Genomic DNA, 12,609 nt, shown 5'->3' with positions numbered 1-12,609 from the left:
CTTTTTTTCCATGATAGAGCTTTAACCTGCGTTTGTGGTTGGGATGGTGAATTGTGTTCACACACGGTGATTTCTGGAAGTGTTCCTAAGCCCATTCAGTGATTTCCATAACAGAATAAATTCAAATCCAAATAGTGGCTGTTTTCAATGCCCGAGGGCCTGAAAATCACAGGCATCCACTATTGGATTTTCAGACTTGTTCCTTTCTGCACAGAGATTTCTACAGATTGCAGGAATCCTTTTAGATTATGTACTGTAGATGATGAGTAAGTCTTCACAGTTTTACAGCGATAAATATCATTCTGAAATTGTTCCATAATTTGTATCTTGTAGATACTGCCCATCTTCACTTCTGAGAAACTCTGCATCTCTAAGCTGCACTTTTTTACCCAAGCGTGTTACTGACAAATTCTCAGTTAACCTTTTGTTCTTCCAGCGGTTTCTTTTTAGTATCTCTAAATTTCTGACCTCTTGTTGCCCATTCCCAACTTTTTTTAGTTATGTTGCTCCATTAAATTAAAATTTAAATAGTACATTTTATTTAAACATTTGATTTATTTTTTATGTACTATTGTGAAAACTTATTGGTTTAAGAGATTTGCAAATCATAGCTTTTTTATTTATTTGTTTATTTTTTATACGGCATCCCAGCATTTTTGGAATTGGGTTTTACTTAGTGCTAAGGTGAAATTTTGTACTATTTTTATATCTCATATTATTTGTAAAGTCACAGGGCTCAAATGCGCTGGGATAAAAGTAACAAAAATTACAAAGTGCAAAATCTTGACCCAGCCCTTCGTACTTAAAGGATCTGTACCTCAGAAAATATCCATGATACCATAGTAAAGTTTTGCATGGCTTCATTAAATATACTAAAGTTATTGACACCATACTGTGTACATTACTATAACTTACAGGAATATAGATGCATGGCAACATAGTTTACTATTTTAAATTCATAAGGATTATAGATTTTGTTGAAATGCATGATTACTTGTTGTTTACTGTAAATGTCAAAATACCCTTTTTGTTCATGATTCTAACAAAAGTTCAATTCAACCCAAGTGGCCTTTTTATTTATATGTTTTGTAATCTTTAAAAACTGTTTATTTTTTGTCAAAGCTTTTACTTTATACTATGTAAACAGGGTAAGAAGATGCAGCATAAACTACTACATATCTGTAGCGCATCTTTTTCTACCAATCATGGACAAAATGTACAAATAAATATCAGCAATGTAATAAATAAATACAGTCTGACAGATGACAAGATTAGTCCCATGTTTGTTTAATAGAAAGGAATTTTAAGGTAGCACGTTATTGTGTTATATGTGTTACACATTTGCTGGAGGAAAGGAAAAATGGAGCCTCTGATAATGTTTTTAGTCACACACAAAAGAAGGGTCACGTGAGCTCTGTCATTGTGTAAGAGATTTTTCAACCAGCTGGTGGATTCAAACCCAGTACCTTCTTTGCTGTGAGACAGCAGTGCTTACCACTGTTCCACCTGAAGTATCTCAACCAAAAATAATATCAGCTGAGCCTTCAGCCAGGCACGAACACTTCTTTCCTTTTTTGGTTTGGCAGGCACCAATTTTTCTTCATCCTGACACCCAGCTCTTTTGCCCTGTTTCTTCCTGTGTTTGACTCCTGCCTTCTGCTGCCCAGGCCGGTCAGATGGCTCTGATGCTCGCTGTGAGCTCTCTTACACAGAAACTACCCACCATTCTCACCTCATTTCTACCACCTCACCGGGTATTGCCCTCAGTGTTCATCCCGTCCCTTCTCAGTTGACTATGATGTCTATCAGTAAAGTACCATTGCCTTTCTTCCCCTATAAGCAAGATTATGTAGACCTTTTTCAAAAAATGACTATTAATGACTGAATTATTAGGTGAGTTTGTGACCTTAGACTGCAAAACCTGGCCTTGATAACTCATCAGAGTAGTCTTGCCTCTCTTGGCGTTTGTACTACTGGAAATTAAAAGCGAATTTCAGCTTTGAATGAGCTGTAAATCATTTATCAACCATTCAGAATAACCTGTGCCCTACAGTTCTCACCATTTTAATTAATATTCCCCAGCTTCATTGGTGTGAGAAGAGAGAGCGTGTGGTGATAATTCAATTCTGCAGCAGTCCTGCAGCTCAGAGATTATCATTGTTTAATTTTACGCTACAGCACTGTTGGTGAGTGAACATGTGACAAGTTATAAAATAAAAGAAAGAACAGATTAAGATGTATCTCGGGTTTTTTTTTTTCAACCTTTTTTTTAACCATTTACGAAGTACGATGTTTTCATCAGTGAAACATGCGATCTCACAGTCAGTTTGTTGTATTTCCTTTTCCTTTTGTTTTCTTCATCTACTCATGTGATTTATATTTTGCCCATTTCCAGAGCTTTTTTTTTAAAGCAGTGCTTGGGTGCACAAGACAGAAAGCTTCCATGAAAAGACAGATTATAAAATTATGTTGTTCGGCTTCCCGCTGCACTCGTTTCCCCAGTGTACCACTTTGTCTCCAATTCCTGAGAGCTTGTGTGACTGAGAGCACTCTGAATCATTTCCCAGCAACAGCAATAAAACACAATGAAATACAAGGGCCACCATCAAAATTTGCTGTTGCCATGGTAACAGTCAGCAGTTTTCAGCAAGTGATTCTTGGGAACATTAGTCTGGAAAGATATCTCTATTTCACCGAGGTTAGCTAATCCGTTCATTTAATTTCCCCGTTTGTTTAAGCCGAAATATCACCGCTACCATGTTATTTAGTAGAATAGATGCTGATGTAAGCAATCTTGAAAGCAAAACAAAACTGTTTTGTAAAACCCTAATGAATGTCATATGAAGCTGGCATGCAAGGACATTCAGCAGTCACAGTTTCATGCCAGTGAAGCCCTTTGCACACTGACACATGCCATCAAAAGATATGGATGTTCCTGTCAGAAGGGTACATGTGTCTTCAGTACAATATGTTGCATGTGACATGTATGGACTTCTACATTAGATGGTTCGTGATTTATTATTTCATGGTGCAGACCATCCTTGTGTATATGTTTGGGTTCCTGGGTTATTACTGTGCAGCTCAATATGTCATAATAAGGCTCACATTTAAATCAGGTTACATATTGGGCGATAAAAATTCTGTAAGAGTTAGTAATTATTAGTTTTGTGCCATATCATAAAACTGAGACTTAAAAGGTTTTGAAAAACAGTCACTGCAACAATGTCTGTGAAGCATTCTTGATGTTTTGGGCCATTTGTCAATTTGGGACCAAGATCCAACAAACCACAAACACTAAATTAACTAATAAATGCATTTGTTGGATTTGGAAAAGACAGTGCAGAAACTTTGATTTGCTGTGGACAAGTCAAATCGAATAAGTTAAATCAAATGTGGCACCACGTACTGGGTTTTATGCTGACCGCACATTCAGAGCTATTGGTCACGTGCTCCTCTTACTGGTTTATTGAAGTGGGTGGGAGTTGTTTGGCAAAGGTGATGTCACATATTTCCCTGAATCAGTTTGATATAAAACAGCTATAATCAATATTTTCACGATAAACCAATCAAACTCAGATATATGTATATATATTTTATGTGTGTGCGTGCGTGCGCGTGTGTGTGTGCGTGTGTGGTGTGTGTGTGTGTGTGTGTGTGTGCGTGTGTGTGTGCGTGTGTGTTCTTCCATTGTTGAATGATTGTGTCCATTGTGGTCTTCTGCTGCTGCTGGCCATTTACTTCTAGGATCAATGTGATGTGCCTTCAGAGATGCTCTTCTGCCATCTTTCTTATAAGCAGTGATTATTCGAGTTGGCATTGCTTTCCTGTCAGTTCAAATCAGTCTGGCCATTCTCCTCTGAACTCTGGCATCAACAAAACACTTTCACCCCAGAACTACACCCCCCCCCCCCCCCCCCCCCCTCTCTCTCTCTTCGTTTTTTTCCTTTTTTTGGACCATTTGCTAATCCCTAGAGATTGTTGTGTGGGAAAATCCCAGTAAATCAGCAGTTTCTCCTACCAGCCCATCAGACACCAACAACCATACCACATTCAAAGACACTTAAATCACGCTTTCTCATTCTGATGCTCAGTTTGAACCTCAGCAGATCGCCTTGAGCATGCTTACATGCCCAAATGCACTGAGTTGCTGTCATATGATTGGCTCACCAGATATTCGTGTTAGGGCGCATAAGAGTAGGCGTACCTAATAAAGTGGACGAATATAGGAGTGTATGTATACTGTAGTAGGGTAGCATGGCATGACAAATGGTCTGTAACTCGTGCATTATGATTTTCTCTCACTGAATTCCATTCAGCTGAGATCCTCCACTTCACAAGTATTTCCACTGGACAAAACGATGTTGCTCTGACATCAGACATTTTTTTAAAAAAATTTTTGCATATGTTTTTCTGTGCTGTTACATGTGCTGTTATCCAGCAGCAGCCTTTTTGGTTTGTTTTTTTGTGCACATGTTAGGAAGAAAACTCTAATTGCTTTACAGAAACCACATGGCTTTGAATACTTGCCTAAAGTAGAAAAACTCCCTTTTTTGTTTTTTTCTGCAATTGCTGCAGCTCAGCGGCTCGGACTTTGCAGAGAACTTTTTTTCTTTTTTCCTTGCTGTCTCGGCTGAGGAATTAAGTGTAATCTGAGTCAATATTTATGCATTAATCACCCTGCTGGAATTCCGAGGCGGCTGCACATTCAAATGTGCTCTCGAGTGAACTCATGAATGTCCGTGCTGCTTTCAGGCTTGGACTCCTGGTTCCAGCAGGAGTTTCTTGCTTGCCTTAGTTGATAACGAACAGCACGATCCCTCCAAAATACAGTGCAGATTTTTTTTTAAAGAAATAATAACAATAAAAAAGGACCCGACAACTTTAACAGAGGGGTAGGAAGAGAGAAAGAGAGAGAGGGAGAGAGAGAGAGAGAGAGAGAGGAAAGAAAAAAATAATAACGTCTGGCAACAGTCGATATTAAAAACATGCAGAGGGAGACAAGCTCGGGGCCTTCCAGAGTCAGGAAAAAGACTTCGGAGAGCTGCAGACGGGAGATGGGTATGGCATTTGTATTTTCCCCCTGCCCAATGATTTGTATATGAAAACATAGCGCTTTTATTCTCCCCCCTTCTGGGCTCTGCTTCTGAGTGATCAGCTGATGAAGAGACTAGCAGCTCGCCGCTATGCTGGCTTGCTAATTCTCTCCCCCACCGCTGCAGCCGATCCCGATAACCAGCCTGCAGATTGCAGTCAGGTAAATATCCTCCTCCATGTCTTTTCTTCACAGGCTCAGGATTCAGCCAGGGTACATCGCATGGGAAGAGAGGAAGAGATGGATAAAATGTGTGTGAATGTGCGTGTGTGTGCGCGCGCACGCCAAGGAAAGAGAGAGAGTGTATGCGTGTGTGCGCGCGCGCGTGTGAGTAAGAGGCAGGGAGAGAGAGTGTGTAGGTGTGTGTTGTAACAGATGAGAGGGAATCTTTGCCAGATTAGTCAGGGAAGAGGCAGGCTTGTTAGGAGATAGCACAGGCATGGAGCTTCACATGCACACTCTGACACCCTTCCACTCCACATGCACAGTCAATCAGGCAGCTCTCAGCTGTGTTATACATCTTTGAGGATTACCCTCTATCCCTCCAGTATTCCGCTGGAACGATTGCTTCCCCTTAGAGGGAGTAGCGGGGCTTTTCAAAGCCTACATTTGAGCCCTGAACAATGATGAGCAGGATTTCTATTGTTGTCTCTAGTGCTGTTGTCTCCTCTAAGTCAGCTTCTGCTATGTCTTTTTTATGGTTGGAAGTGCAGGCATGCATCTTCAGTCCTTTTTTTTTTTTTTTTTGAGGGGGGGGTTATTGTTATTGTTTTTCCATTTTTTCTAATTCTGCATGGCACCGTTCACTGCTCCTCGGATCAGTGTGTGTTAAATATCTCAAGTTTGCGTCCTTGAGAGATCAGCAGGCGTGCTGTATTATATGATGTGAAGGCTGATGTGTGTACTGTATGATCCTGTATTATTGATGCATCAATATTCTGTTCAGATTGGACAGCATGCCCTCTCTACCCCCCCTCCAGCTGCTGCTGCTGCAAGAGCTGCTTGTGCTGCATGCACACTCACTCTTGTTTCTGGCCTCTAATTGCCTTTGTGGAAAACACAGTGGTCGCTGCATAATCGAAAAGGAGCGGGTGAAACGGTTGAACATAACTCGGGATGCAGCACGCACCCTTGTCAAACACCACACACCTAAAATAATGATTCCGGCTCTCTCTTTTTTCTCTCTGTCTTGCATGCACGAGGCTGAGTGCAAAGCAGCAAAATATAGATTCATATTTATGGCACAATGGCATTTTTAGACTCTGTGCTTTGGCAGAAAAGGGCTTCCTCGAATCCATTCCGACTCGTCGTGCATTAAAAAATAAGCATCCCCTCGATAATCATCTCACATCAAAGCCCACAGATCAAATAATCTGTCCTAAATTTGCAGAGATGGCACTAGGTTGCTTCAGTCCATGTAAATTCAGATGTTATTGTAATAAATAAATGAGTCCTGATTCATTTGAATACAAAACCATGCTCTGTAATTCCAAATGCCTGAATTCCAGCTGCTAATTAGATGGAGACTTAGAGGGCTTTAATTTGGAGGTTTTAAATTTAGAATCTGCAGTTTGTCGTCTTAAGCGCTTCAGGTTTGCGTCTGGGAAAAACACGTACTGTGCGTTTTCCCGAGAGCTTTGACATGAAAATCAAAGAGGCCAAGTTAGAATAAACAGAAAATAGAAGTTTTGAAATGAACTCTTTCCTCCCATTCTCTAGCAAATATTCTCTCTCCTCCTCACAGTCTTTGTGTTGCTGAAGTAGGAACTAAACAAAAAGAAAATACATGTGCATTTACAAGATTTCCCCACCCACAGCTCGAGGCAAGAGAGAACGGTTCTCTAGAGGACATGGAGGAGGACATCAGTCTGAAGAAGCGCAAAGGTGATCATCAAGCAGTGAAAGACCTGAAGGCTGGGCAAGAAACTGGCGAGAAAGTCAAAAGGAAGCGAGGGCGCCCACCAGCTGAGAAACTCCCTCCAAATCCACCTGAACTCACCAGAACACTGAACACACTGGTGGATATGGTCATGAACTACAAAGATGGGTGAGGGATGTGAAAGACGTTTGGGCTGTGTCAAAAAAGTCACTATTTTTAGATCTCTTTTTAATTTAAAAAAAAAAATGAATATAATGTTTTATTTGATAATATTAAACTTTTGATGAGCATGATCTCATTCATACTGATTGCTTTTAGGGTTTTTTTTTTCATGTAATCTATATTCATTATGCATAAATTTAAATATTTCAAGCTTTTTTGATTTTATTTTGACTATTATGGCTTATACCGCATCAGTGTGGTACGACATGGAGGTGATCAGCTTGGGGCACTGCTGAGGTGCGACTGAAGCCCGGGTAGCTTTGACAGCAGGGTTTAGCCTGTATTTTGGGGTTAGGTGGTTCTCATCTTCTATTTGTATTCTACGAGCAATTGGGAAATAGATTTGGGCCTGTGCTGCCAAGTCCTCCTGGAAAAGGAAAACCAGATCCCCTTCAAGCTTATGAGTAGATGGAAGCATGAAGTGGTGTAAAAATCTCCTGGTAGACACCTGTGTTGACTTTAGCCTTGATAAAATACAGCAGACAGACTGCAAACTTTGCACTAGACACCTTGGATTCAGTGGCTTTTCACGCTTTCTCCAGACTCTAAGGCCTCAATTTCCAAATGAAATGCGGCATTTACCTTCATCTGAAAAGATGACCGTGGGCCACTGAGCAACGGTCCAGTTCTTTTTCTCCTTAGCCCAGGTAAGACGTTTGTGATGCTGTATCTGGTTCAGCAGTTGGCCGATGTCAAGAATGCAACAGTTGTAGCCCCTTTCCTGAAGAAAGTCTTTGCATAGTGGCTCTGACTCTCTTTGTGAAGCTTTCCCAAGTTCTTGTATAAACTTTTCCATTAATATACTTTAGTACAGCACTTTGTATATAGCAACCCCTTTTCACTAATCACCTTCTGTGGCTTACCTACCTTGTGGAGGGTGTTGATGATTGCCCTCTGACAACTGTGAAGTCAGCAATCCTTCCTGTGACTGTGGCATTATGTACTGAACTCAAATGAGACATACACACTATTTAAACTCTAAGAAAAAGATTCTGTTAATCTAAGGTGCTGGATTTCTGATTTCCGTGAGCTATAAGCCATGATCATCAAAATGAGAACAAAAAAGGCTTGAAATATTTCACTTGTGACAAATAGAGAACACATGTAGATTCTAAAATTACATTTGTTGAGATGGTCTTGTAGTTATAGCAATTCCTACAAAACTGTACACCTGATTACAGCTTAAAGGGGACCTGTTATACCCTATTAGACAAATTTTTGTATAATGAAGTCAGCATATGTGTAAGTAATCCCAAAGGCTAAAGCTCAGGGTTCAGTATAAACACACTCAGGGTTTTCAGCTCTTTGTGTTTGTATGGTGTCAAAGCGAGGGGATATCCCTGATGCAGTCATTTCAGGCACTCAGCTCCCATCGTAGGCCCAGTGGCCCCCACCCACCTGCTGTTCAAACCTTGTGTTTGCGAGGAACAGCCAGAACAAAGCTGGTTCAAAGGAAGCGGCCAAAATAGTTTAGTTCATACAGTGAATAAACTGTGGTACTGCACCAGGGTCTAGGATGAAGCTACTGTAGCTGAATTCAAGACTAAAAATACGGAATTATAAATGACCGTAGTAGGTCCCCTTTAAAGCTGATTGATTAAGGGATTCTTTTGATATTATCATTATTATTAAAAGTATTATATTTAAGTAAATTGGTCTATCCAGGGACAACAGCACTGTAGTGCAATGGTTAGTTCTGTTGCCTCAGCAAGAAGCTAGCCAGACCTTTCTGTATGATGCATGATCTTTGCATTGCAGAAAATGGATGGATGGATGGATTGTGCAGTGGGATATTTTAACAAGAGAGTTTTAACAAGAGAGTTTTTTAGCCTAGCGACTCAGTGAGGAACCAGAACACTTATTTCTCTCACCCCCTGCTGCTGGATTGAAGCAGAAGTCAAAAATTTCAGCTTTAAACATTTTGCGAGTCTAACCTAATACCTCAAAGGGCTTTCAGGGAAACCTGCCTTAAAAATCCCAGTGCAGCTACTCACTTTGTCAAGTTTTGAATGCTGAACATTGAATCAATCAGCAGTTTATTTTGGGATTGTGCCTCCTTCAAAATTTAGTCCTGAAAAGACATTGTATGTAAGTGTGGACTGCAAGAAAACATTATCAGGAATAAGAAAACAAAATGTCTTACAGATATTGACAGAATAATTAAACATTTTTCCTATTGTCACGAGATTAAAAGACACATTGTGTTTCTAGGTTGGGACGGCAGATCAGTAAAGGCTTTGTGCAGCTTCCCTCTAAGAAGGAGGTACCCGAGTACTACGAACTGATCCGAAAGCCCGTGGACTTCAGAAGGATCAGGGTTTGTGTCACTGAATACCCTCACAACTCCGACACAATACAGATTTCACTGTTACCTTTTCTACGAAGATAAAATTTAATGAAAAGGGGGTGAACCATAATACATCAATGGCAAGTGGGAGTCTGTATTCAGTATTCAAAACCTTCATTCAGTAAACAGTGATTAAGAGGAGTTAACTAGAGCTTAGGTATACTATATAATACAAATATGTCAATGTATTTTAAATACACATGGGTTGAACAGAAAGAGCCTTAGTATTTTTATGCTTAACAGAGTCCACAAAACTAGAACTTTTTTATTTATCGCCATTGTAAGAGCTAAACGCTAGCATGTTTCTATTAAGCTGATGGTCTAGCACGTAGGTTTACCATGTTCCCCCCATCATCCTTACAGTCAGACTGTAGAAAAGACAGCATGTGGTGTAAAATTGTTGTTGTTGTTTTTAATTAATGTAATACACACATAAAAACAACCAACAAAGGCCAACTACACATTAAAGTTAAAGTCAGTTGATTTTTGAGGATTAGAAAAAACAAATGTTGTACACATAAATATACTAAACCACACACAAACACAAACATGCTCATTTATACCCAATGTTGTTGCAATTACTTATTATCAACAGATTAGTGCCTCCAATAAGCTGACAATAAGTTGACTTAACAACAACAGCTGGTTATAAGCTAACCTTATGCCAGTTAATGTTAGGCTCGAATGTCCCAAAAATCAAACACTGCCTCTGACAAACAGTTTGATTTCGTTCTCGCAGCGTAGGAGAATTTATTCACTAAGTGTCCAAGTCCGGCAATGTTACATCCACTTCAAAGAAACTCGTACTTACAATGGCTAACAGCAGCTAACAGAGGCTAACAACAGCAAAAACAGCAGCACTTAGCGACAGAAAAGTTCAGAATATTCTCAACAACTCACCTCAGTATCGCTGTCATTGGACAGAAGTTAGCTTAACTGAGTCATATTGGACTCCTTTTGTAAAGCTTTACACCCTCCTCCAAATTTAACAGACATGGACACATACTGACAGCTGAGGTCAGTGAGTGTAGGGTGTAGGCTGACACCCTACATTCCGTACAGATGGCGACCAGACTTGTTTGTCCTACAACAGCCACCATAGCTAGATTTATGCACTTGGGAGAGGTAAGAAAACATAATTCAGTTGACTGCAATGTGCAATCTACTGACATCTAGTGGTGAGATTTTATACACTGCACTAACTTCAGAATATCACTTTGCCAGCCAAAATGTAGTTTCAGCACCAAACTTCCCATAAAGTCACAACCTGTTGTGTCTACATTCTGGCTTTGCTGCAAAAAGATTAACAGAAGTCATGTGACATGTGACGGTGCTGGTAGCTATTTTGTTACCTTCTCCGTTTGTTTGAGGTCTTAATGCTAAGATGACTGACAAGTCTAATTTCTTATTTAGTGTACAGACTTGAAGTGAGTGAGTTTTTTTCATTTAATTCTCAGCAAAAAACTGAATAAGTGTGTTTTAGAAAAGTTCAGGAGACAATCAAGTATCTTTGTATTTTTGTCCTTTTTAAAAAAAATTAAATAATGAACCAAATCAGTTTATAGTTTTATTGTTGTTGTTATTTGTCTGTTTTTATTACTGTATTTCATAGGAACGTGTTCGCAATCACAAGTACAGAAGTGTGGGAGATCTGGAGAAGGACATTTTCCTCCTGTGTCACAATGCTCAGACTTATAATCTGGAGGGATCACAGGTGAAGGGATCTCAGGAGGAATTCTTTCATTCACAAGCAGCAAAATAGTTTTTCTCCACGGTTCCTGTTATAAAAACTCTGATCGCGTGTGTATGTGTGTGTGTCTGTGTTTGTGTGTGTAAATCACTGCAGATCTATGAGGATTCTATTGTCATTAAGTCTGTTTTTGAGAGTGCGAGACAGAGAATCGTCACAGATGAAGAACAGAAAGAGACGGTTAGCGCCAGTCACAGCAATAATGGCGGTGGAGCTGAAGACCAGTTTGTTCCATCAGCAGGTGAGGGCTGTGTTTTAATAACTAGGGTGAATGGAGAAAAAGGAGTAACATTTTTGTTTGTCTGCAGTAGTGTTTTGCATTAGACTTATCATATATTTCGTTCCCTTTTTATAACCAGTGAAACCATTACCAGTTCAGATCAAGAAAGGGGCTAAGGAGCAGAGAAGCAGAAATACTATGGCCAAGAGGGTTCACAGTGATTTAGACAGCGATGAGGATCTAGAGGATAACACCACAAAAGATGAAGGTTGAACTAAAAGACCCTGCTCTTTTTGTATTCTTGTCCATGTCTATTCTCTGCCACATCCCTTTTCATTGGTTTCTTTATGTTGTTGTGTTTTTTTTAATTAAAAGAAAGCTCTTTGAAAATAACCGTGAAAGGACTCCTCAATGTGAAGCACTTATAAAACAGTGCTTTTTTTAGATGACTCACATCACTCAAACACATCTTGCTGCACAGTGCTGTTCTTCTCATTTAGCTGGTCTTTTATAAGAATTATGATTTACGTTTTATCTGCTTTAGTCCCCGTGATAGCTTCTGCAGATATAATGTAAAGCACCAGTTTCATTGACTGTTTTTAATCAATATATTTGATTGTATGAAATGCCTTCATATGTCTTTGGAGCATGATATGTATCTCTGTCCTGAAGCTGGCTCCTCCAGAGGAAAACCTGCTGATGATGATGTGTTCAGGGCCAGGGCATTGAAGCACACAGGAAGGTCTGTTTAATGAATCGGAGATGAGCAAATTAGATTTGTTTAAAGTCTCTGAATGTGATTTTTAGAGTGGATACAAGTAAAAAGACATGTGACAAATACTGGTAGTATGCCTTTTGTCTGTTTCTGATACTTGATGGAATAAGTTTGGATCTAACCAGGGGTACTTAAGTCAAACATTTGTATCCCTTGTGCTACAGTATATTCACATATTGTACAGTTTGTGTGAAAAATAACAAAATTTCTTTTCATTTACTCTCCTACTATTTGGGGAGGATGAAAGACATCATTGTTAAGACAATCCCTCAAAAACCTGTATCACTTAAACACTTGCAAAATAAATTTTACCAAAAAGTCCCA

General features: G+C 39.6%; 1 protein-coding gene across 1 annotated transcript; it reads left to right on the top strand.

Annotated features, from left to right (window-relative positions):
- Window positions 1-4,812: 4,812 nt before the first annotated feature.
- On the top strand, window positions 4,813-12,609 carry LOC146384033 (SWI/SNF-related matrix-associated actin-dependent regulator of chromatin subfamily A member 2). The gene is made up of 6 exons (XM_084935720.1): window positions 4,813-5,254; window positions 6,910-7,139; window positions 9,405-9,510; window positions 11,153-11,254; window positions 11,387-11,531; window positions 11,650-12,609. Exons 1-6 carry the CDS (start codon window positions 5,159-5,161, stop codon window positions 11,781-11,783), a joined length of 813 nt encoding a protein of 270 aa, XP_084791846.1. The 5' UTR covers window positions 4,813-5,158; the 3' UTR covers window positions 11,784-12,609.

This window comes from Perissodus microlepis, chromosome 7, assembly GCF_051167445.1.
Source record: "Perissodus microlepis isolate ML-2025 ecotype Zambia chromosome 7, ASM5116744v1, whole genome shotgun sequence".
NCBI lineage: Eukaryota > Metazoa > Chordata > Actinopteri > Cichliformes > Cichlidae > Perissodus > Perissodus microlepis.
This window is presented reverse-complemented; position numbering and strand designations above follow the sequence as displayed.

Bases quoted from the DNA above. Each gene is read 5' to 3' on its own strand.
- LOC146384033 (XM_084935720.1), top strand. From the start codon at position 5,159: ATGAAGAGACTAGCAGCTCGCCGCTATGCTGGCTTGCTAATTCTCTCC. The intron at 5,255-6,909 runs GTAAATATCCTC...CCCCACCCACAG, and splicing joins AGCCTGCAGATTGCAGTCAG to CTCGAGGCAAGAGAGAACGG. The intron at 11,255-11,386 runs GTGAAGGGATCT...AAATCACTGCAG, and splicing joins ATAATCTGGAGGGATCACAG to ATCTATGAGGATTCTATTGT.